Source organism: Nuphar pumila, chromosome 2 (assembly GCF_984573655.1).
Source record: "Nuphar pumila chromosome 2, dmNupPumi1.hap1.1, whole genome shotgun sequence".
Lineage (NCBI taxonomy): Eukaryota > Viridiplantae > Streptophyta > Magnoliopsida > Nymphaeales > Nymphaeaceae > Nuphar > Nuphar pumila.
The window spans coordinates 30,033,693-30,057,773 of NC_143250.1; the positions used below are offsets into that span (position 1 = coordinate 30,033,693).

The window sequence follows — 24,081 nt, forward strand, 5'->3', positions numbered from 1 at the left end:
AATTGTCTTTTTATTTATTTGAATTACAATGATTTGATTCTAACTTGTGACACGCCCAAGTCTAGTGGTTGTTTTAAGAAGTTGTCTCTTGTGCATATAAAAAAAAATCTTTCATAGGTTTGAAAGTTGGGGCGTTATAAGAGTTGCTTGCTCAGCCTTCTAAATTTGCATTTAGAAACCTTCCAAGCCCAAAAATCTCCTTTTCTTAAAAAAATTATCTCCCAAGACAATAAACCTTGGCTAAATCTCAACTGTCAATTCAAAATATCTCATTTAACAATAGTCCATCTAGATGAAAAACTATAAATAGGGAGACACCCCTCTATTTCAGCATTTGTCATCCATATCTCCTAATATTGTTACTCTATCTGAGTTTCTACAATTCCTAGCATAGTCGACCTAACCTAGCCTATCCTATCTCAGGACCCATATCAACCTTGTCTCATCCTTTTAGAGCCTGTGCCTAGCCGAAGTGCCACACGTGCTCTTTCGTGCTTGTCAGCTATAAAAAGGGCTACCTTAGCCTGATGTTAGATTTGATTTTTACTTGCATTCATATTTTACTTATTTTATGCATTTTTCTAAGTTTGTGATAGTCCTAATGTTCGCATGTTGTTTATTTTTGTGTCTTTTTCTCGAGTTTTGGTGTTTTTTATCATCAAACTTGCTTTCTTCCAGGTCTTGCATATGAAGTACGAATCTTCGCAACACCGTAGCTCTCAAAATAACGTTTGAGAAATTTCTAGTTCGGCTGATCCTTGCTCACTAGAGGAGGACGGACTCTTTACCTTGAAGAACAATTTTCACACTCTCAAAGTTTGGATTCGGTTTCGGATTAAACTTAAACAAAAAAATATCTTTTGGAGAAAACCCCCTCTCCTTTTCTTTTCAACACCCAAGAAGGTGTCCACACTCACGTGCACCAAACAATTATTTGAAAATATGCAAGGTAACTTATGTTCACCACTGCATTCCTAAAACCCTACTTTTTCCATCTAAATAATTCCATATCCACCCCTTGACTTGGGATCCTCATGGAGGCACATCACAACCTGCCATGGGCCAAACCAAAAGTCTACGATTATCCTGTCACCCACTTTCCACTGCTTCCTCTTCCATAGCATGGACAACTACCAAATTCCTTTCCATACCCAAGATGCATGACGCTTGCTCAAAGGAAACCATAAGGACTCTTTGGAGAGATATTTGGACTTTAATATGACATGCTAAATTAATGTCCAACAAATTTTGAATTCTAGGCCCTCCCTCTTTGAGTATGCTTTCTCTCAATTCAAAAGATGAATATGGGATTTCTTGACACTATCATTTCACAAAATTTTACTAATGACACGAAAAATGAAAATTCATGAACCAATAAATAGAGACGAAGGAACAAACCTTAGGAGAGTGAGACAACCTACTTTAGATAGGTGATTCTCATTCCATCCTTCAATAGCTTTCCGAAATTTAATCAACAAGGTCCACAATGAGAATATCTAGGAGCACTCTTAAATAATATTTTAGAGGCAAAGCGCCCTCTGATCACCTTGACTATTTTGCCAATGCCACAATTTGATTCACTGAGAAATTGAAGGTGACAAACATATTGATTTCTCTTTGTTCACAAGCAACCCAATTTTGGATTCGAAATTTAACATATCTAAAAATTTCTTCACCGAATTCTTCTTATCCTGGATAAAAAACAAGACAATCTGCAGAAAAAGAGTGGCTCCATCAAAAACCAACAATTGAACAACAAATGATGCCACCACCCACTCTTTTCTCTAAAAATAATCTCCTTGATGGCCTCACCATGATGAGAAACAAATACGGAGAAATAGGATCTCCCTGACGGATGACACTACTAGAAAAAATATTTAAAAGGCTACCTTTCTATTGATCGCCGTAGGAAATCAAGATTTGTTTTTTAGAGGGAAGCTGGGGTTAGTCTGATAAAATTTTCTTTGGAAAGGCAAGCTGGGGTTAGGCAGATCCCCACCAGTTACTATTAAAAACATACCACTGGGGTTTGACCCCTATCAGTTATTATTAAACATACCACTGGACTGGGTTTGAACCTGCAACGTCTCACCAGAGACGTGCACTGACAGCTCCTACCAACCACGCGGAACGCCCGTTGGTGTGGGAAAATAAGAATTCTCAACACATATCAGGTGTTTTAAGAACATGGTTTTATTAGTTTTTTCATAAGAGGGGGATTTTGGCCGTGTCATCAAAATGATTGGAGTGAATTATGGTGCATTGATCGATCAGAGATCTTGGCGACTAGGGTTAACTGCAGGAGGGTAGCGAGAGAAAACCACTTTTATGACTAGAATGATCACAAATTTACAATCTGCGCTCTCCTACGATTGACCTTTTAGTTTTGTTCTCGTTTGAAGGTGCAGTGGTTTTGTTTGTACAGGACGACGCACGCAGGCGACTCTCCTTGTTTCGTGTGGACAATTTGATCAAGCGATGAATGCTTGAAAGAAGTGAATGGTGTATTTAACAACGAAGCCACGAAGTGAGAAGAAGAAGACTACAGAGAGATGCACAGTGTTTGGCGCCTTACCTTGTTCCTTTGCTGCATATGGACTGCGACCCTTCTTTATGGGGAGATGATAGCCTATTGGGTGCCTCTCTGGGATTGCTCTTGGCCGGTGCCTGCGCTGGTAATTTACACATTTCTTTCTCCTTCTCTCATGTCATATATCACTCAGATGTTCTGAACCTAATCTGGCCACCACAAAAGGAGTGCCCCATCCCTCTGCTTTGCTGTTTGGGTCTCCTCTGCTTCTTTGTGAAAATGACATTTTTTTCCGGATATCAAACCTCTTAAGCATCGTGCCATCCTACCTTCTAATGTGCAGAGAAACGGCGAGATCCCTAATCCTGACAAGCTGGTTAATGTTGCCGTTCTTGCCGACCCACAGGTAATCGACATCCACATTTGCTTGCGCCCAACCCCCCATCCCACCACACCCCCAACAACAACCCCAAGAAAAAAAAGGAAAGAAGGAAAAACCCAACATCTCAATTTTAGGTAATTGGGCAAAGTCTTTGCAAAAGCATGGTTACCGGGTCCTTCTGCTTTAGGTCGTGGGTCTCTTCCTTGGGAACTGGTGCTCCATGCCCCTATCGAATTAAGACACAGATAAAAGCAGGCACATGTGTGCTTCCTAACTTTCTGTGTTTTCATGTTTTGATTGTGGAAGCAAGAATAATCTGAAATCATGCGCGAAAGACACATTTTTCTACAGTGATCTAACCGTGTCAATGCCGGGAGCACGCTTGGAGTGTCTTAGGAAGAGGCTTGAGGTACATGACTCAAGGAGAGGTGCAAGTCTTTTGCCTTAAGTCGTGAGGAATGAGGTGTTCGAAGGCTTGTACCTTACAGGACATGGGATGTACCTCTTGCATTAAATGTGAGACTCCTGCATTGCGTCTTGACACATTTCTCTCTTTATCCCTTATATTTTTCTCCTCTTTTTCTGTTAATCTTTGGCAATTTTTTTTGTCTAATGCTTTGATTTTGTTTTTTGTGGCGGTTATGCCTCACTGCTTATGTATCTCTGGGGAAACCATTGGCTGACTTCATGCTTGTAAAATGCTGTTTTGATGTTTCAGTTCAATAAGTTGCATGTTTTGTCCTTATGGCGCTTCTCCTAACATGTGTTACTTTTCCCTATTCACATTCATCCGTTCAATAGCTTACAGATCGAACATCACATGGGCTTTCTCCAAAATCTGTTACTTTGAAGGCGATACAGTTCTATAGTGACTTGTACATGTTAAGAGCTTTTCGGAATTCTGTACTACCTTTTAAGCCTGACATAATCATATTTTTGGGAGATCACTTTGATGGTGGGCCATATTTGTCAGATGAAGAGTAAGAAATACACAACCACTTTTGCTTTTGTTTTCTTTCTTTTCAGATCCATATTTTTCATTGGTAAACAAATTACCTATGCTGAAATTGCCTAACTTGCTGTTTTTGAAGCATTCATCTTCTTCATTTCCTCGATCCTTTATTCTTTGGCCTTGTGATTTCCCAAAGTGGTTTATGGTTTTGTACATGATATATGCATGTACATAGGAAATCATAGAGAACAATAGATAACAATGAAAGCGGGAAAATCACAGAAAAACCATCTAACAACATAGCATAACAAACATAGAACATAAGAGATAAAAGTTCATAGTGTACCAACATGTGTGTTTCTCTCTATCTCTCTCGATTGCCAAGGTGGAAGTGAAAGATAAGAGATTGGAAAAGTTTTTTATTGGAGAAGCCAAAATGATTCACAAACTATGTCCTTTGTACATTTATCATCACAATAATAATCACCCTGTCAAATACAGCATAACTATAACAATCCAAACAGAAGGGGATTTAACAAACATAGTTGTACCAAAACAGCATAAATTAATGCTACTTTTACCATATAAGAATTGAACTTGTCATACCATCTGTTCACAACTATAAAAGGCCTTTCTCAACTTAATAACAAATGCAATAGAAACTTGGAGGTGGTCTGTAATGTAGCCATTCAAACATGTATTCTCAATTCCTCTCAAAGAAAAAAAAACAAGCATTTTTCCCATCGTCTTTGAGAAAGTGAACAATGACAAATGCTTCAATTGAAACTTGACTATGAAATGCTTTATACAAGCTACATACACAAAGATTTCCTCATAGTCTCCTGAGCTATGTCACATAGGTGCGGGTGCGGATGCGGCGATGCGGCACTTTAAAAAAACTTGGGTGCGGGGAGGATATATATATATAATTTTTAACAGTTTTAAGTTAACACTGTGTATTTGTGTGCATTTATGTATTTATATATATAATATAGAAAAAAATGGACTTGATTAGGGTTAACTGAATCTACTTTTGAATAAAAATGAACCTCTGTGTGGTTGACTTCACCTAACACAAAGGAAGTTGTGTCCAAGTGTCACACCAGCCTGGGTGCGGGTGTGACGCGGGTGCGGTGCCCTGTTAGAAGAGTCCGTGTGACAGCTCTTCAGTGTAACCCTGGTCACGATGTTGACCTTATACCTCTCCAAAGATCTATTCAAATGAGTTCTTGCATTACAGATATTGACTTCCTACAGGCTTTTTCTCAGCTAGATGATTAACCATGTCCTTAACATGGGTATTTTGAAGTACCAGAAGCTTTAACCATGGGTATTTTGAAGTACCAAAAGTAGTAGTCATTAACTTCTTCCCACTTTGATTTCTTTGTAGCCCACATGTGGCATCATGGCTCAAAAAAAGAAAAGAAAGGAATACACAATAAAAAAACTCAATGTTAAGAAGAAGAGAAAAACAACTTATATCAAACAAATCTAAATGATATCATTTTAAGCTTGCTGCATATATTGGTCAAAAGTAGTCTGGCTAGTATGATGAGTGCATTGAATAATTTGGATGCCATATAACTAACATGTAGCCATAACAATAACCTCAAGGGAAATGAAATAGGAATATAGAATATTACAATCAAATTGTAGTTTGTATTATGCCATATCTGAAAAATGAAATGTGCTTCAAAAACATCCAACTTGCCTTGGAGATCCATAGCTGCTTAGCGAAATAACCAAGGGAAGCAAAACAAAACTTCTACATCCAGAAAAATAACAGCTTACACAAAAGGGAAAATCCCATAACATCTTAAGTTATGTAGAATTAAGAAGGGCATCCTAAATACATGAATCTGAGAATAACTTCAACCAAAATTTAGCGGGTTAAGGTAAGAGAAATATGCATAATCTAACAGTACTTCTTTTGGCACAATATTAGTATTGGAGATTGCAAGGATAAGCCTTTGGTGAACCGTATGTTCTCTGATTGATTTTTGATGAAATATCTCCAAGTAGGATGGGAAAGTCATTATCAAGTGATATAATACATATCCACTCATAGATGGCACAGTAGATGTACCCTACAGTTTCAAATAGACAAGAATAGGCAATCGTTCTTTTATATTTGGGTAATGGGTGTACTTGAAATAAGGGAAGGATGGGGAAACACTCATTTTATGATTAAGAAGTGGTGTCATGATTGTGGTATTTGTGTATATCTTGTATCTTAGTCTTTCATTGTAAGGGTATTTAGATAATCTTGTCTTTCTATTGTGGGTTTTCCGTTCATTCTCTATCATATTGACTCTTCTTTAGCCACATAAGAATGTTGTATTATTATTATTATTATTATTATTTGGGATAATCCAAGGGAACCCCCCACAGACCAAACATTTGCTGGCCTTCAGTTGCCAAAACCCTTGAGGTCTGCCCTCCCTACTGGGGAGTACACCCGGCTTCAACATTGCGGCAAGGGATGCCACCTGTGGGTTTTGAACTTGTGACATCCCGTCAACTTGGTGACATTCACAAGTCGCCCCTACCAGATGAGTGGAGCCCTTAATCCAATTAAGCACATCCTCTTTCTTCCTTTTTGTTTCCCTTTGTTATCTCAGCTTTTGTTGGTAATTTTCACTTTTAATTTTCCTTTATTTGCCCAACTGTTTCTTTATATCTGGACTAACACTTTGTCCCTTTCCCTTCCTACCATACACTTTTTTTTCCTTTTCACTACAAAGGAAAAAACAACATTTGCTAAATCATTATCATCTTCATAAGAAAACCTGGTTTTGTTCAAACTTATACATCTCTTATTCTCTTATTAAACGCCTGGCTTTTAAATATTAATAAAAGGAAGGCTGCTTATCTCCTTGATTATTAACTTGACTGTGTTTGAAATTTTTCCTTTCCCTTTAATTCTTCCTAATCTTTTTCATTGGTCATTGATTTTAATAAGCCTTCCGTTTACTTCCTTATCCGTCTTATGCCTTCTCTCAACTTTACTAAAAAAACTGAGCAACTTCTTAATCTAGAAGCATTAAATTAAAGCACTCCTATTGAAAGCTTGAACTTGTGGGTCATCAGTAGTAATAGATGACCTTGAGAAGTGCAAGGGACTGTGCTGCTTGGATGATCTCTGTCATGAATCCCCATATTGTGCATATGTTAGAGAAGACAAGGTCTTTGTTGCTTATGTTTTCTCTGAAGTACAAAAGTGCTTGCTGGAATGTAGATGACTTTAGCACCATTAGACAATGGAACCACATGCATCAAGCTTGTTTAGAAATCTCAAAGCTCATGCAAGTCAAAGCATATATTGGACATGCAGGAAGAGAGGACCTGTCTAAACAAGATGAGAGTTATTATTTATCAACTTGCTTGGAGAGGACCATGCATGCCCAACATTCTTAGATTGTATTAGGGTATTGTGTCTTGATTGTCTCTCTGTGATGTCAATCAAGTTGCTATTGGGAATGTAACTAGAGAGAGTGAGTGGTAGCTGTGCAACCCTTAGGTGCGCAGCTACCAGTGCAACTCTATTAGCCGTCCATCACAGGTGTGATGGACGGCGACAAAAACAAGTGAAAAATGCGCATTCAGAAAGTGATGGACAGCCACAGAAAACAAGCAAAAAAATGCGCATTCAGAAAGCTGTCACTAAAGGCCCGAGTGGAAACTGGGGCCTTCAGTGACAGGTTTTGACCGTCGCTAAAGGTCCCAGTTTCCACTGGGACCTTTAGCAGCGATAAAAAACTGCTGTTAAAAGTGAAAACATGCAAAAATGTGTGTTTTTTCGCGGGCCGTCCATGAAGGCTGCCATGGTTGGCCCACATAGTTGTGCTGGTAGCTGCACACCTAAGGGTTGCGTAGCTGCCACTTTATATTTATATATATATATATATATATATATATATATACATGCTTGTAATAGGTTTTGCTCTCTAGGGTCATTTTGGTCTTTTTGTATGCCTGTAATAGATTTTGTCCTCTAGGGACAGATTTGTCTTCTCTTTTTTCTTTATTTTTTTTTCTTTATTGTCTTTTATTTTCTTATCATGGGCAATATGGTCTTTGGACCATATAGTCATTGGGAGCTCCCCAACGGCTACATTTCTAGCTGTTGGGAAATCCCAATGCTACATTGGCTCTCTAATAGCCCTTGTATTACCTTTATATAAGGGATATCTTGTCCTCTTTGTATAGCTAAGCTTTTCTTAAGCCTTTTGCTCAAGTGAATAAGATTATATATTTTTATGATTGCGCCAGTTAGTGGCTTGTGTTTAGCCATTTGTGGCTTATGCTTGTGCTTGCCTTGAGGCTTCATTATATGTATGAGAGTCCCTTGGTGGTTGCACCCTTGGGCCTTATTGATCGTGTATCTCGTGTGTCCGAGTGCTTGTGGTGTTCGTACTCATCGTCATTCTTCCACATTTCTTCTTCTCTTATCTCTTAGTTATGGCTTAAAAGGACTCCAAGATTGATCTTTCTTTCAAATTGAATGGTTCAACTTTAAACTATATGATGTGGATGGCAACTACGGAGAATCATTAAAAAGGAAAAAAAACTTTGGGTTATGTTTATGGCATGATTCCCGAGCCACAACTCAAACTCACCAAGAAGGAAGGAGATCAAGAGAAGGTCCTTAGTGAAGAAGAAAGAGAAAGAGTCGTCCGAGAGTTTCAAATAAAGGTGAAGGATTGGGAAAGTGAACATGACAAAATATTGGCATGGTTTATGAGAAATATTGAGCTTAAAATTTGTGCCAACCTTGCCAAGTTTAGGAAAGCCAACAAAGCTTGAATTTTTATGAAAGTCATGTACACACAAAGAGATCTCACTAGGCAATATTTTTTGCAAGAAAAAGTGAGATCCACAAAACAAGGGGGACATGAATATACATGACTACTATAGTGCTTTATCCCCCTTGTGGGATGAACTTGCTTTTCTTGAACCTCAAGGGAAAGGAGCAACTATTGAGTTGAGATAACGACAAATAGAAAAACTTCTTTCAATTCCTTCATGGCAATTCGCTCAGAATTTGAACATATTCAAACTTCATTACTTAATAGAACTTCTCCTCTAAATGAAGCACTTGCTGAGCTATATCAAAAAGAGAACCGTCTCTCCATGACCAAGGAGGTTGATGAAGTACATGCCGTTTCAAGACCAAGGAACAATCTAAAGACATATAAGCCTCCCCATTTTGGGTGGCCTAACTATGGAGGTGCAAGAAAAATCATTTGCTACTTTTGTAACGAGTCGGAACATATCAAACCCGATTGTCCTAAGCTCAAAAGAAAGGTGGCCACCGTTGGAGAAAAGTCAACAAAATCAAGTGAAGAGTCAAAGAAAGGAGGAAATATTAAAGAATCCATTGCTCAATTGACAAAAGTTCTCCAATATTTTCTTGAAATCCAACTCTTCTACCCCATCCACGTTTGGAGCCGTGGTCCCTCCTGATATATGCTTCTTTTCACATGATCCTGAATGCATCTCTTCTATCTGATCAATGCCCCAACTCTCATAACTTTTTTGTCTCTACTACCGATGGTACATCTTTGGAAGTCAAAGGAGTTGGACACTTAAAAAAAGTTTTGAACTCAAAAAAATTGTGTTCCCAAAATTAGATTGATTTTAAAATTAAACTTATTTTATGTTTCTCAAATTTTTGACCATGGTTGTAAAGTTTCCTTTTCATCTGCGGGTTGCTTTGTACAGGATTTCTGGTTCGGGAAGCTGATTGGTATGAGAAGAGACCTCTATTATATGGATTTAGCCACTTCTATCCAAATATTTTTGTAATCATGTTCAAAACAAGGATATACTTTGGCATAAAAGACTTAGACATCCTAGTGCCTCAAAATTGTATCCTTTTCTTTTTTTGGAAACTTTTTATAATAAAAAAGAGTTTATTTGCAATGATTGCATTCTTAGTAAAATATACACTTCTCCCTTTCCAAGTAGTAATTTTCTCTAAAAAACCTTTCGAGTTTGTGCATTCGGGTGTATGGGGACCGACATCATTCATGTCAAAAGGAGGATATTCACATTATGTTCTTTTTGTTGATGATTATACTAGATATGCTTATATATATTGATACAGATCCATTTGAAATAGAATCCAAGTTGGCATTGGATAAACCAGAGCAAGAAGAGACTCAACCCAAAACGACATTGGGCAGATCAGAGCTTGGAGCGGAGCATGGAGCGGATCATATCAGTAAGAAAGGACCCAAATCCATGGAGGGCCGGCCTTAGTGGGGCCCACCAAGGTGTCGACCTCCCCTTGGGAGGTGCCTAGATGGGTGTGCAAGGTGTTTTATGAAGGCTTTTGGGTGTTACCTCTTAGCTAAGTGAGGTTGTACCTATTTTGGAAAAAGCCTCTTAGGATTTATCATTTTCTATTTAATGTTTCTTTATTTTGTGAAGGATGTTAATGCTTCTCTAGAGCCTATAAATAGTGACTCATTTTGTATTGCTGGGATATAAAAAATATATTGAACAAGAGTGCTCTCTCTTTCTCAAAATTGTCTCCCTCTCTCTTTGGGCGTGACCCCTTCTTCTCTTTTTTTCCTTGCCCCCTAGGCCTTCTTCCAAACTCGGGTCCCTCTTTGACCTTGTTGCGAGTCCCTCTCCTTGACTCGTCTCTCTTACTCATAGTGGTGGTTGGTCCCTAGTAGATCTGATCACAAGTGGACCTAGGCTATAGCCCGGGCCCATTTTCACCAAGGTGCTCAAGGACTCACTTAGGTGGACTCACCATTCCAAAGAGCTCATGCGTTTTTCACGGTTCCAGCCCAGCCTTAGCCGTACCAACAAGTTGCAGACCTTCCTAAGAACCTCCCCTAAGTCTTAATAAGTCGAAACCACCTTCACCTAGGCTCAAACCCACTTTTGCACCCTTTGACCCAAATCGAATATAGTTAACCAACCCAATTCTGCATGTTGTGATTTGCAGAATTTGACCTGATTTCCCTAGGTTATATCTTCCTCATCTGACTTGATCTAACCCTATAATTTTAACCATAGGTTCTCCAAGGTGTCCTCAACCTACCCTAAAAAAATCAGCCCCAAACTCTAAACCAGTTAGGAGAACCAACATTTTTACCGAACCCTTCCAAACCTGAATCCCAGTCCAAACCCGATTTCCATTTTCCTGTTTTTGACCTCATAAATCCAAAACTCCGAGGAGTTAGAACCTCAAATTTTAACTAGACCTTCCCAGACATGTCTAAAAGCTCCACCTAAAAAATCAGTCAGTTTTGTTCAGCCAATTGGGAGAAATCACATTTTTCCTAAAGTCTGTTAGAACAAAACAGAACTTGTTTTTTGTTTTCTTTATTTAGATCTATCCGAATTTTGTTTTGGATCCAGTCCGAATTTTGTGGGCCCGAAATGTATCATATACTTCCTTAGGTTTAAATCAAATGTTTTCTCCTTTTTAAAGAGTTTTACATGCTTATTAAAAATAAATTTCAAACTGATATTTCTGTTTTTCGATCCGATAGAGAATATATGTCAAATGAATTTCAAAGCTATTTGAAACAAAATGAAATTATTCACCAAAGGTCTTGTCCAAAAACTCCACAACAAAATGGTTTTGTAAAAAGGAAACATAGGCATATAATTGAAACAACTAGAGCTTTACTAGTTTCAAAGGCTGTTCTAAAACAATTTTGGGCTGAAGTTGCGCTTACCGCTCTATATCTAATCATTAGAATGCCTTCCTCTTCCTTTTAAATATTTAACCTTTTGAAAAATTATTCAAAATATCTCCAGATTTCAAAAGATTAAGAGCTTTTAGTTGCAAATGCTTTGTTCTTTTTCAAGGAAATGACAATCTTTCACCAAAATCCATTGAGTGTGCTTTTATTGGATGTGGTGAAAATAAAAAAGGATATAGGTGTTATGATTTAAAAAATGATAAGTTATATATTTCAAGAAATGTGACTTTTCTTGAAGATCAAAATGGATTTGATTAAAGCAAAGCTAAGGAGGAAGTTGACTACTCTTTTCTATTTAACATATTACTTAGGAAGAATACCAAAGTATCTAGTATAAATGATTGTGATAATATTGATTGCATTGATGGGGAAATTCCTCTTGATATAAATGGGGATAATTCCCTTAATAGAACCTCTAATGAAATTCGTGTTTATACTTGGCGTGAATGTGAGAGTCAACCATGTGCTTTTGAAAATGGATAAGAAACTCAATCAGTTTGGGAGCGTACTCACAAAGTCATTAATTAAAAGAACCTATAGTAGAACCCTTACCTAGAAAGTCTCAAAGGATCTCTAGGCCTCTTAATAAATTCGTGTCCTACAAATCCTTTTTTCTAAGATATAGGGTTTGTTTAATGACAATTCATGCCTACCATGAACATTCCAACTACATTGAGACCAAACAACACTCTCATTAGATAAATGCAATGAGGTTAGAATTAAAAGCTCTTCATAGAGTCAACACTTGGAAAACTGTAGATCTACCCATAGGAAAAAAGGCTATTTGTTGTAGATGGGTTTTTTTAAAGTCAAAACTAAGAGTGATGGCTCCTTAGAAAGGTATAAAGCTAGATTGGTTGCTAAGGGATATTCACTGGAATACATAATTGATTATGAAGAGACCTTTGCCCTAGATGATAGGATGACTAGTGTCAGGACCTTAATTGTTTTAGCATCTATCAAACAGTGACTCATTTATCAGTTAGATGTCAATAATGCTTTTTTCAATGGTGACCTTTGTGAAGAAGTTTATATAGACCCTCCGCTCAGGTTTAACATTGAAAAGGGTAAAGTTCTCAAACTTAAGAAAGCTCTTTATTGTCTTAAACAATCCCCAAAGACCTGGTATGATTTATTTAGTAAAGTTATTATTAATAGTGGATTTACTTCGTGTTATACTGACAATGCTCTTTTTATGAGAAATACAGACACCAGTATAATTATTTTATTGTTGTATATTGATGATATGATTATCACTAAAAATGATAAAAAGGGTATTGATACGATTAAAAATATTTTTAAAACAAATTTTGATATGTCTGACCTTGGTTTTCTGAGGTATTTTCTAGGTATCAAGTTGCTTACTCCCTGAGAGGGTATGTGCTTTCGTAGATAAAACTTGCATAAGATATAATTGCTAAAACAAGCTTGACAAATGAAAAGGAAGTGGATACTCCAGAAGTGATCAACGCAAATATAAGGGCCAATCATTGTTATAAAAAATGCGCCTTGAGGTGCTGTCCTTTGCGCCTTAAGGCATAATTTTTTTTTCAACAAGATTTCTGAGACATGATCAACAAGATTTTTGTAGGTTAATCTCATATATTTTCCAGTTATTTAAGTTATGTAATCAGTTTCTTAGTATATTACTATATTTTAACTTTTGTTGGTTAATCTCGTATATTTTTCAGTTATTTCAGTTATGTAATTAGTTTCTTAATATATTTTAACTTTTGTTGGTTAATCTCATATATTTTCCAGTTATGTAATCAGTTTTTTAGTTACTTTTATATGTTAATCTCATATTTTTTAGAATAATCTCATATTTTTTAACTTTTGTAGGTTAATCTCATATATTTTCCAGTTATTTCAGTTATGTAATCAGTTTCTTAGTATATTTTAACTTTTTGTTGGTTAATCTCGTATATTTTCCAGTTATGTAATCAGTTTTTTAGTTACTTTTATATGTTAATCTCATATTTTTTAGAATAATCTCATATATTTTAACTTTTGTTGGTTAATCTCATATATTTTCCAGTTATGTAATCAGTTTCTTAGTATATTTTATCTTTTGTTGGTTAATCTCATATATTTTCCAGTTATGTAATCATTTTTTAGTTACTTTTATATGTTAATTTCATATTTTTTAGAATAATCTCATATCTTTTAACCAGAGTTATCGGAAGCGCCTAGGCATATGGGGAAGTGCGCTTCCCCGATATGCGCTTCGGAAGCGCGAAATGTCGCGCTTCCGAAATGCGTGGGGAAGCGTCCCCCTTTTTTGGGAAGCACACTATATTTTCCAGTTATGTAATCAGTTTCTTAGTATATTTTATCTTTTGTTGGTTAATCTCATATATTTTTCAGTTATGTAATAATTTTTTTAGTTACTTTTATATGTTAATTTCATATTTTTTAGAATAATCTCATATCTTTTAACCAGAGTTACCGGAAGCGCCAAGGCATATGGGGAAGTGCGCTTCCCCGATACGCGCTTCGGAAGCGCAAAACGTCGTGCTTCCGAAATGCGTGGGGAAGCGTCCCCCTTTTATGGGAAGCGCACTTCCCCCACGTTTTCCCCTCACTTCCCCATTTTTTTCGCTTCCCTCTTGCTTTCGGTTTGCTTCCTAGGTTGCTTCCGAGACGGTTCGTAATTTTCTTCTAAGTGGTCTCCCGTTTCCTAAATTTTTGAAAGTGCCTCGCTTCCCGCTCCCGCTTCCTGTATCGCTTCCCGCTTCCTCGACTGGTAACTCTGGTTTGAATTTGGTTTTTGATCAAGTTATGAATGTTTCCAATTTAAGCCTAAGGAGATAAATCCACACATATTTAGTAAAGTCATCTATGAATATCACGTAATAGGAATTATCTTCGTTTTGATATGATCGGAGAGGGTCCCCATACATCAGAGTGCATCAACTCAAAAGGTTTTTTAGAAATGAATGTTCTATTAGCAAAGGACAAAGATTTCATCTTTCCAAGAGTACGCTCATTGCATATAACTATTTTTTATTACAATTTTTTTTAAGTAAGAAAAGATAATTTTGATATACTTGGATGTCATACTCTTCTATGCCAAATTTCAATATCCTTTTCTTGGATATAGTTACAAAATGATTTGTTGAAAATAGATAGAAAATCCATGTAGTATAAATCTCCTCTCCTATGGCTTACTTAATGAGCTTTCTTGACTGGAGATTCACACAGAACAACTCTTAGATGAGGAGATCTCACATCCATAGTTGAAAGTTTGATAAACCAAAAGCAAATTCAAGTTTAGTTTGGGAATAATTCTCACTTTTGGAATGAAAAATTCTTTGGATTCTTTAAAAACCTTTTATTAATTTCTAAGAACTTCAATTAGCAGTAGAAACACAAGAACAATAAGAGTTGAAGCATTTATCAAAAAGAAGACTCAATAGGGGTCATATAAAAAGCGACTCCTAAATCAAGTATCCAGGACGACATACTGGGAGGGGAGGAGGAAGAGGCCGCAACACCGGTGGTGGATGTAGATGACTTAAAAAACCCTTAAAGTTCCTCCACTAATTGAGCAATTGTCAAGTCTTTGAGATCTCCACTCTTTTTACTTGATTCATCACATTGTTATCGATATTGCCGATATTTTGAAAAGATTGCAATATTATTGACTATTTCAAGGCAACCGATAATATCGGGAATATATCGCGATATTTTCAAAATATCGCTAGAAACAAAATATTGCGATCATATTGTGATATTTTTTTTAGATTTTTTTTTCTAAAATTTTAAGTTCGCATTTTTTGTTGTTTCTTTTATATTTTAAAATCTTTAAAACATGTTTCTTTATATTTTTGAAAGAAAAATAATGCAAAACTAATTATTTTCTTAGTTTTTTTGTTGTTATTTATATTTTTTTTCAATTTTTTAAACTCTTGGGATTTTTTCGAGATTTATCAACTTTTGAAAATCTCTCTGAGAAATGCCCTCGCCGATAAATTACCTTTAATGATACATGTGACTATGATTCATCACTTGTGTTGGAGGAGTTATCTTCAACGAAAAAGCCACATTTATTTTTAACTTTTGGCAATCCAGCAAAACTGGCAAGTAATTCTCCTTGGGCCTCTATTGTTTTGCCTCCAAATGTGTGGAGGCTTGTAAGACTTCACATTAGTCTCGAGCAGAGTTACCGGAAACGCCTATAGAATAGGGGAAGCGCGCTTCCCCGGGACGCGTTTCGGAAGCGCGAAACGCAGCGCTTCCGAAACGCGAGGGGAAGCGCAGGTTCAATTGAGGAAGCGCGTCCCCCTTTAAAGGGGGTACGCGTACCTCTTTAAAGGGGTACGCATACCTCTTTAAAGGGGTACGCGTACCCCTTTAAAGAGGTACGCGTACCCTTTTAAAGAGGTACGCGTCCCCCTTTAAAGGGGTACGCGTACCCCTTTAAAGGGGACGCTATTATGGAAAGGTCGAGTTTGCCCTTAAATTTTTTTTTTACACATGAATTTATATTTTTTACCGAGGTTAAAATGGGTATTTTATAAAACCCGTGAAAAAATAAAATCAAAAGGGGCTTAGGGTTTTGTTTTTTCACGCGTTTCGACTCCTCTCTCTCTCTCTCTCTCTCTCGAGTTTTCGGCGAGCTCCGAGTTCCGGCGACCTCAAAAAATTCCGGTGGCCTCCACCGACTTCCGAAGATGAAGATGTTCACCTTCAGGTACGCTATCCCCCTCTCTCACGCTCTGTCACTCTCTCTATCTCTCTGTCGTGCGAGCTCCCCTCCACCAGTGGGATCCAATAGGGTAGTTTTGGGGAAAGTGATCAAATTCAAGGGTTTCTTTTTTCTTTCTCGGTGTAGATCTATCGCAGGTTTTTTTTTTTCGGGGTGTATATCTGTCTGTGACTCTCTCATGGCTGCTGGTGGCTGAGGCAAGGGCACCCCCCATGTCTCGCACTTCTTCTTCATGGTGCTGGTGCTGGTGCTGGTGCCGGGTGGAGACAGAGGAACACCCTCTATCTTCCGCCCCCTCTTTTCCTCACAGTGGGCGATAGGGACAGAGGGTGGCCCTATGTCCTCCCCCCTTTCTCCCTTTTTTCAGACGATGTTGACAACCACTGTGGTTTTTGACTCGTCTATTTCTCATAACTATCAAGGGTTTTTTTGTTACTGTAGATTAAGGGTTTGTTTGTAGTTTTTTTAGTTTCTGATTCATTATCGCAGCCGTTTTTTTTATTCATTCTGCATGAAGCAGTGGGTTGTTTTTTATTGTCTCCATGATACTAGTCTATTGATAGCGTAAGCAATGTAATATTAACTTCTTATCTAAACAGATGGTATGCATTCGTCACAAAACTTTTCTGATATAGCTGGATTGTTAATTTGCATTGGCCATTATGTGCTGTAGCTTCTTATTTAACTCTTCAGTTGTTTATGATATAATGTATTCTACACTGATGAATAATTTTTTTACTAATTGGTGTATAACGGGTATAATATGCAATATTATTGTTTTATTGGAGAGCATTTGAGTGTGCTGTTCCCACATTTTAAAAGCTATTTCTTCAGTCCGATGTACAGTGAGAGGCTGAGAGCTGCTGGAGGATGTGAGCTGGTGCCTGGTACAAATAGTAAATGAACATTATCATGAAGAAGATAACTGTAATGATTTAGAACCTCAGTTCTAAGTCTATTGTCTCAGAGATCAATGTTTGCCAAGGCTGGTAGCACTTTAATGTTCTCCATTTGTGCAAAATTAAGTTGATGGGTACTTGGAGAATTTCCCAATGAGTCGGGTATTGAACTTTAGTGGAGTCCTGAAAGAAAACTGGATTTATATGTTCTTGATCTGATTTAGCAGTTCAATCAAACTATTCTCGCTCTCTATATTCTCAGTTATTTATGTTGCTTGTTTCTTATTAGAACTTGAAGTGCCTGTTTGAGTATTTAGTTCAGTGATAGTCAGATTGCACGTAATTTCCCCCCCTTTTTTAGCTTAGTCTTTTGTTTACATCCCCATGCTTTGTGTTCTTCACTCTCCATTATTTACTGTTAATAATAGTTTTTTTTAAGTGTTTTAGGTTGATTCTGATACTTTTATGATGCAGATATATTTGCATGTTCTTTGCTTCATTAATGACCATCTCAAGCTATGATCACGATAATTCTGATGACGATGACGATTCTTTGTACAATTTGGAGCATGAATCATCTAGTGGTGTTGGGAGGGGCAAGAAGAGGTCTTCTGCTTGTCCATATCAGTTTGAGGACCGAAACGAAAATTGTTTTGATGAGGAAGATGAAGAAGAATATGACTTGGATGACTACTATTCTGAAGATGACCAAGATGATGAACCACCTAGCATGCATAAAACAACAGTGTTATGGCGCCATGTATTGAAACAAAAGAAGAGTGGGCAAGGAAAGCAAGGTGGAACCCAAGTTTTTATGTGCAGGCACTGCAAAAATATTTCTCATGGGTCATATACTCGAGTTTTTGCACATCTCATGGGATCTCCAAAGGGACAAAGTGTTGGGATTGCCTTTTGCCCTGAAGTTGCAAAAAATGCAGAATTGGCAAAAAAAATTAAGAGGCAAGTTCGTCGAGTGGAGGTTTCATCAAGTGCATTTGAGTTGAGGAGATCAAGAATTGATACTCCAAAGAAGCCTATTAGTATTACTACATCATCTAGTGGAAGCCGAAAAACAGTTGATATTCGTGATACCTTTAAAAAGGTAGAAAGAGATGATGTAGATCACAAAATTATCAGATTTTTGTGTGCAAATGGCATACCTTTCAATGTGCTTCGATCACCATATTGGGAAGAGATGATATCTGCAGTTAGTAAAGTGCCCGGATATAAACCCCCATCATATGAAAAAGCACGAACAACGTTGCTTGACAGTGAGAAAGAGTGTGTTCACAGGGAGTTAAATGAATTTCGAGAAAAGTTTGAGGAGTTTGGAGTTTCCATTGTCTCAGACGGTTGGACAAATATCAAGAACAAACACTTGATAAATATACTTGCCTCAAACTGTTTTGGCTCGATGTTCTTATATGCAAGCGATTTTTCTAATGTGCAACAGTCAGCTGCAAACATTGCCGAGTTTTTGAAAACGGGATTTAAACTTGTGGGGCCTTCTAATGTAGTGCAAGTGATTACAGACAATGCAGCAAATTGCAAGTTAGCAGGTGAAGAATTAAAACAAACGTACAAGTATATTTTTTGGTCACCTTGTGTTGTGCACACACTTAATTTGATCTTCAAGGATTTGGCACATGAGTTTCATTGGTTGGGAGAAACATATTTGCAAAGTAAAGAAATTGTGAAGTATATCACAAATCATTCAAAAGCACTAGCAATCTTTAGAAGCAATGAAAAATTAGAATTAATAAAGATTGCAAAAACAAGGTTTGCTTCACATTATACTACTTTGAAACGCTTACTTGATGTGAGGGAGAGCTTAAGGCTCACAGTAATTTCAGATAGATGGAGTGATTGGAAGCAATCATGCATGGATGAAATTATGAAAAAAAGGCTGTTACAACAGAAACAACTGTTCTTGATGAAGAATTTTGGGATTCTGTACGTTTAGCATTATTGATTATAAAACCCATCTATAAGATGATTAAATTTTGTGATCAGGAAGGCCCTATAATTGGTGAAGTGTATGAAGGCATGAACAACATGTTGGGGGAAATCAAAGACAATCTAAAAGGACAACCAGATTTATATGAAAAGATTCATAAGATTGTCTCAAATAGATGGGACAGAATGAATGTGCCTCTCCATAGTCTAGCCCACATGCTTACTCCAAAATATTACGAGTCGGAGTATCTCAAAATCCCAGCAGCAGGAGGGGTCAAACGAGTTTCTCCTGGTAAAAAATTAATTCTATCTATTTAATAAAGTTTAAAGTTAAATGATTTAATTATTTTATTATTTCATTTGCATTTCTCTTGTTATAGTTACTAAACATTTTTTTTTGCAGAAAAGGATAATGATATCTTAGACGGTGCAATGCTTGCGCTTGAAGTCATATCTTCTGGAAATGAAGAGTTATCTACACTTTATAGGTCACAACTTGTGGCTTTTGCATCAAGAAGTGGAAGATTTAGCCGAAATGCAGCACGAATAGATGCACTGAATCCTACAATGTCAGTGCTTAATTGGTGGCGTTTTTATGGTGGTGATACACCGGAGTTGAGAGCATTAGCCATTAAGGTTTTATCTCAACCTATTAGCACATCTTCTGCAGAAAGAGTGTGGAGCACCTATAGTTACATTCACAATGTTAAAAGAAATAGGCTCAATGAAGATCGTGCTGATACCTTAGTGTATATTCATTCCAATCTTCGATTGATTGACAGGTATAATTAAACTGTGTTGTACTTTTGTTTTGGTATTTTTTTTCTATTTTTTTATCATTGATTGTTTATTAACATTCATATTTTATATTCTTGTTATAAAAGGTGCAACAATCGCTATAAAGAAGGGCCTAGTCGAAAATGGGATATCAATCAAGAACTTCCTATTGTAGAAGAAAATACGTTGAGATTAGAGGATATGCGATGGAGAGATTTGGATGATAGTGCACAACAATCAAGCACTATTTCCAAATCCAAACATAAAGATGCACAACCAAGAGCTCCATTACCTCCAATAATTATACGTACAAATGAAGTTCAAGAGGATACAAATCAATCCATCAGAGCTAGTAGAACTGCAGATATACAAGAGCGACCATCAGTTCCTCATGGTCGGATTGATCGTTTCTTTAGCCGGAGACCTAGGCAAGGTATGTTGATATTGTGTTTTTTATATTTTAAATTATGGTTTTTGAACATTTTAACTTTTTAACGTATTCATTATAGGAAATGAAGGAAGGAGCAGAAGACATGGTCGTGGAGGACAAGATGCACGTGATGATGCAGAAAGTTCGCGATCTATTGCTGACTTGAAGGGGAAGAGAAAGATGACAGATTAATGAACTCTTGAATTATTATTTTTTTTTTATGATGTAGTTGGAGTTGTCCAACTTAAAAACTTTTATGTTACTTTTTTGTCATGGTCTTATAATATTTTTTTGGTATACTTTTATTTTGAATCTTGCATGATGAAGTGAAGTAGTGGATTATGTTAATTTTAAGGTTAGACTTAGAGTTTAGAACATTGTAGCTTATAATTTACAATTTAGAAATTTATAGCTTCTTAGGTCGCTTCCGGTTCGCTTCCTATGTCGCTTCCGGTTCGCTTCCTATGTCGCTTCCGAGACGCTTCCTATGTCGCTTCCGAGACGCTTCCCGGTTCGCTCCTAAGTGGTCCCCCGCTTCCCGCTTCCTAAATTTTTGAAAGTGCCTCGCTTCCCGCTTCCGCTTCCCGTATCGCTTCCCGCTCCCGCTTCCTCGACTGGCAACTCTGGTCTCGAGCTTACACACGGCAAAAATCTCATCTCCTTCTTTTGTCATGCCAAGGCGGATTTCTTCTTGGAAAACCTCAACAAGTGCTTCATTTAGAGGAGGAGAGAAACAATAAAGAAGAGAAGCACACACTTTTCAAATTCGGGGCCAAGACAATGGAGAAATTAAAAGAATTGCTTATCCTTTATTTGCCTTTGCACTTAACTCCATAACCGACCTCTCCCATTTAGGATCAAGAGGGGCCAACTCATTCCACAAGGGGGATAAAGCACAAAAATAGTCACGTACACTCATGTCTCATAGCGTTGTAGAGCAGACTTTTTCTTGCAAGAAGTATTGGCGAGCAAGGTCTTTTTGAGTGTGCATTCCTTTTAGAAATATCTAAGCCTCACTTGCGTTTTTGAATTTGGAAAGATTGACACAAATCTTTATCTCCACATTATTCATAAACCAAGCCAAAATCTTGGCATTCTCGCTCCCCCAATCTCCCATCTTCAATTGATATTCTTGAATGGCTTTCTCCATTTTTTCTCCATCAATAGCTTTAATTTACTCTCCTTTCTTTGTGAGTTTGAGTTATGGCTCGGGAGTTGAAGTGCACACATAACCCCAAAGTTTTTTTCGCTTGTGGTGGTTCTCCATAGCGACGACCCACATCAAGTAACTTGACCCATTTAGTTTGAAGGAGAGCTCAATATTTGATTTGCTTCCGGCCGTGATATAGGAAGAAATGATGATGAAGGAGGTAGACACAAACTCTTCTCACTAACCAGAAAGATGAGAAGAGCAAGCCCTAGCTTCTTCTCACGAACCGAGAACAAGGAGACTTTGGTGCACACTTTCAACAATCAATAGGTCACACTCGTCCAAAGAATGTTTACAGCAAAGAATCAAGATTGCTTATTGGTTCTGATACTATGTAATGGAATAACAGAGGAAGTATACAATAACAAAGCCACTGAGAGCAAATACAATAGCTCAAGAGCACACAAACTCACAAGCCACAAATTGGCACAAGCACAATATAAAAATTATTAATTTTATTAATCAAGAATGCTCTAGAGAAGCATAAAAGAATAGGGGTGAAACTCCCATGTATATACACAAAGAGAGGAGCCAAAGCGAGCCCTACTAGTGGTTGGGCTAGTCCAACGGCTAGTTGAGCTAGTCGTTGGACTAGCCTAAGCTAATCATATCTAGCCTAACAGCTAGCAACAAAAGTCAAAAATGCCCCTAAGAGGCATTGACTAAAAATACAAGAAATAAATAAAAATAAAAATGAAAAACACCAAATGCCTAAAATACAATCTAACATATATATGTTATCTTGTAATATATATATATATATATATATATATATATATATATATATATATATATATATATATATATATAAAACATTGAATGTGATACTTGGTTGTTAGTGTTGCTGCAGCGCGACCAAGAAAGCTCACTAAATTGATACTTTCCTAGCTTAAGCAAATTGTTCTATCAAATTTTACCTGTTGAGGCATTCAACTGGCCTGATTACCAGAAGTTTGAACTGCCAGAAACTTGTGGATGCTCTCTGACATTAGGATAATTATCATGAAAAATGTTTATCGATTTTACTGTGTCCTGCTTTTCCTTTTGAAGGTTCTAACTGCTTGATATTTGACAGGTGGCATGAATCATTGATGCGTTTTAAACACATCTTTGGTTTGGCTAGAAGAGTGGGAAACTCTGGCATTGATGTCCATTTTCTGTCGGGAAACCATGATGTTGGATATTCTAGTATCCATTCTCTGAATCCAAAGGTCTTCATATCACAAATAACACACTTTTTTTCTTGACATGTAACCTTCATGCATTTATGATCCATACTTGCTCCTTTATAGTGATCCATCAGATGTGCAGGTCATCAGCCGTTACGAGGAGGAATTTGGGCCAAGAAATTACCATTTTGATGTTGGAAAGGTGAATTTTGTTGCTGTTGATGCTCAGACACTTGATGGTAAGTTCTGATGATCAATTGAAAGCCAACTTGTTTGTGATATTGTTATTGTATGCTGGTGCATTTTTGTTTCAATTCATAGGTGAACCATCATGTTGTAATAGTAGTTCTGACATTCTCATTTGTTGGACATTTACTCGTGCTGTCATTATCATTAGCAATATTTTGGTATTGACCATAGCTCTGATGTAAACTCCTCTAATGTTGGTATGCCACCTTTTCTTTCTTTCATCATCAAACCTTTTCACATCTACTTGGGGTGGGCTCTATATTGGCTTAGCTTGATTGCTTGTCTAGGCCTAAATAGAGCTCAAAAGGTAGTTCTCCGCCTATGTAACTGCAACATGCCATTTGGGCGACCGTACCCGTGTTGACACAAGTATGGGTACCGGACACAGTGCGGGTACTTATTTGTGGATCTCATGATCCATATCAAAAGTTAATAACTACTTAAACCCCAGCCCAATATTAAACAATAATTTGATTAATTAATTATATCATTTGACCAATTCAATTGTAACTCCTTGGGTTAAATTTGAAATAGGCGAGGAAGAGCGAGAATAATAAAAAAGAATGTTCTTTCTTTTCCATATCCTTATTTTGGTTTGTGTTTAAAAAAAAAACTGGTGATGAATATGAATTGGGAACAATAATTAATATAATATAGAAGAAAATAGAAGAAAAAGATTTGATTTGATTTGATTATTATGGAACACACATATCAATATGCATGGATTATACCTTTCGTTCCGCTTCTAGTTACTATGTTAATAGGATTGAGACTCTTGCATATTTCGACAACAACAAAAAATATTCATAGTATATGGGCTTTTCCCGCTGTTTTATTGTTAAGTATAGTTATGGTCTTTTCTACCAAGCTGGCGATCCAGCAAATAAACGATAGCTCAATTTATGAATATCTTGTAAGAAAAGTTATATCAGATTTGTGTTGAACACCACAGATGCATTTCAGCTGGAAGAGAAGAGAAGAGAAGAGAGAAGAGAGAAGAGAGAAGAGAGAAGAGAGAAGAGGAGAGGGAGATGCACAGTAAAAATCAGCAGCCATCCAAAAGGATGCCTAGCCCTAATCTTATAT

At 37.1% G+C, this 24,081-nt stretch overlaps 2 protein-coding genes across 4 annotated transcripts in view; both read left to right on the forward strand.

Moving 5' to 3' along the window:
* The first annotated feature begins 2,252 nt into the window (after positions 1 to 2,252).
* Positions 2,253 to 24,081, forward strand: part of LOC149845139 (Calcineurin-like metallo-phosphoesterase superfamily protein) — a 66,409-nt gene continuing 44,580 nt past the window's right edge. For all 3 annotated transcript variants that reach the window (XM_089995543.1, XM_089995544.1, XM_089995545.1), the window contains exons 1-6: positions 2,253 to 2,306; positions 2,426 to 2,675; positions 2,874 to 2,936; positions 3,714 to 3,892; positions 22,653 to 22,788; positions 22,889 to 22,985. In XM_089995543.1, the coding sequence (XP_089851669.1) occupies positions 2,553 to 2,675; positions 2,874 to 2,936; positions 3,714 to 3,892; positions 22,653 to 22,788; positions 22,889 to 22,985 (598 nt within the window). In that variant the 5' untranslated portion in view covers positions 2,253 to 2,306; positions 2,426 to 2,552. The remainder of the gene's footprint in view (positions 2,307 to 2,425; positions 2,676 to 2,873; positions 2,937 to 3,713; positions 3,893 to 22,652; positions 22,789 to 22,888; positions 22,986 to 24,081) is intronic.
* Positions 19,276 to 20,971, forward strand: LOC149845140 (uncharacterized). The gene is made up of 5 exons (XM_089997485.1): positions 19,276 to 19,452; positions 19,564 to 19,942; positions 20,045 to 20,370; positions 20,447 to 20,810; positions 20,846 to 20,971. The coding sequence occupies exons 1-4, from the start codon at positions 19,347 to 19,349 to the stop codon at positions 20,557 to 20,559; spliced, it is 924 nt and encodes a 307-aa protein (XP_089853611.1). The 5' UTR covers positions 19,276 to 19,346; the 3' UTR covers positions 20,560 to 20,810; positions 20,846 to 20,971.

What these genes read in the sequence shown, in the direction of transcription:
- LOC149845140 (XM_089997485.1), top strand. Translation starts at nt 19,347, where the DNA reads ATGAATGTGCCTCTCCATAGTCTAGCCCACATGCTTACTCCAAAATAT. An exon ending in GGTCAAACGAGTTTCTCCTG is followed by an intron (nt 19,453 to 19,563) that starts GTAAAAAATTAA and finishes TTTTTTTTGCAG; the next exon opens with AAAAGGATAATGATATCTTA. An exon ending in TAGCCGGAGACCTAGGCAAG is followed by an intron (nt 20,371 to 20,446) that starts GTATGTTGATAT and finishes TATTCATTATAG; the next exon opens with GAAATGAAGGAAGGAGCAGA.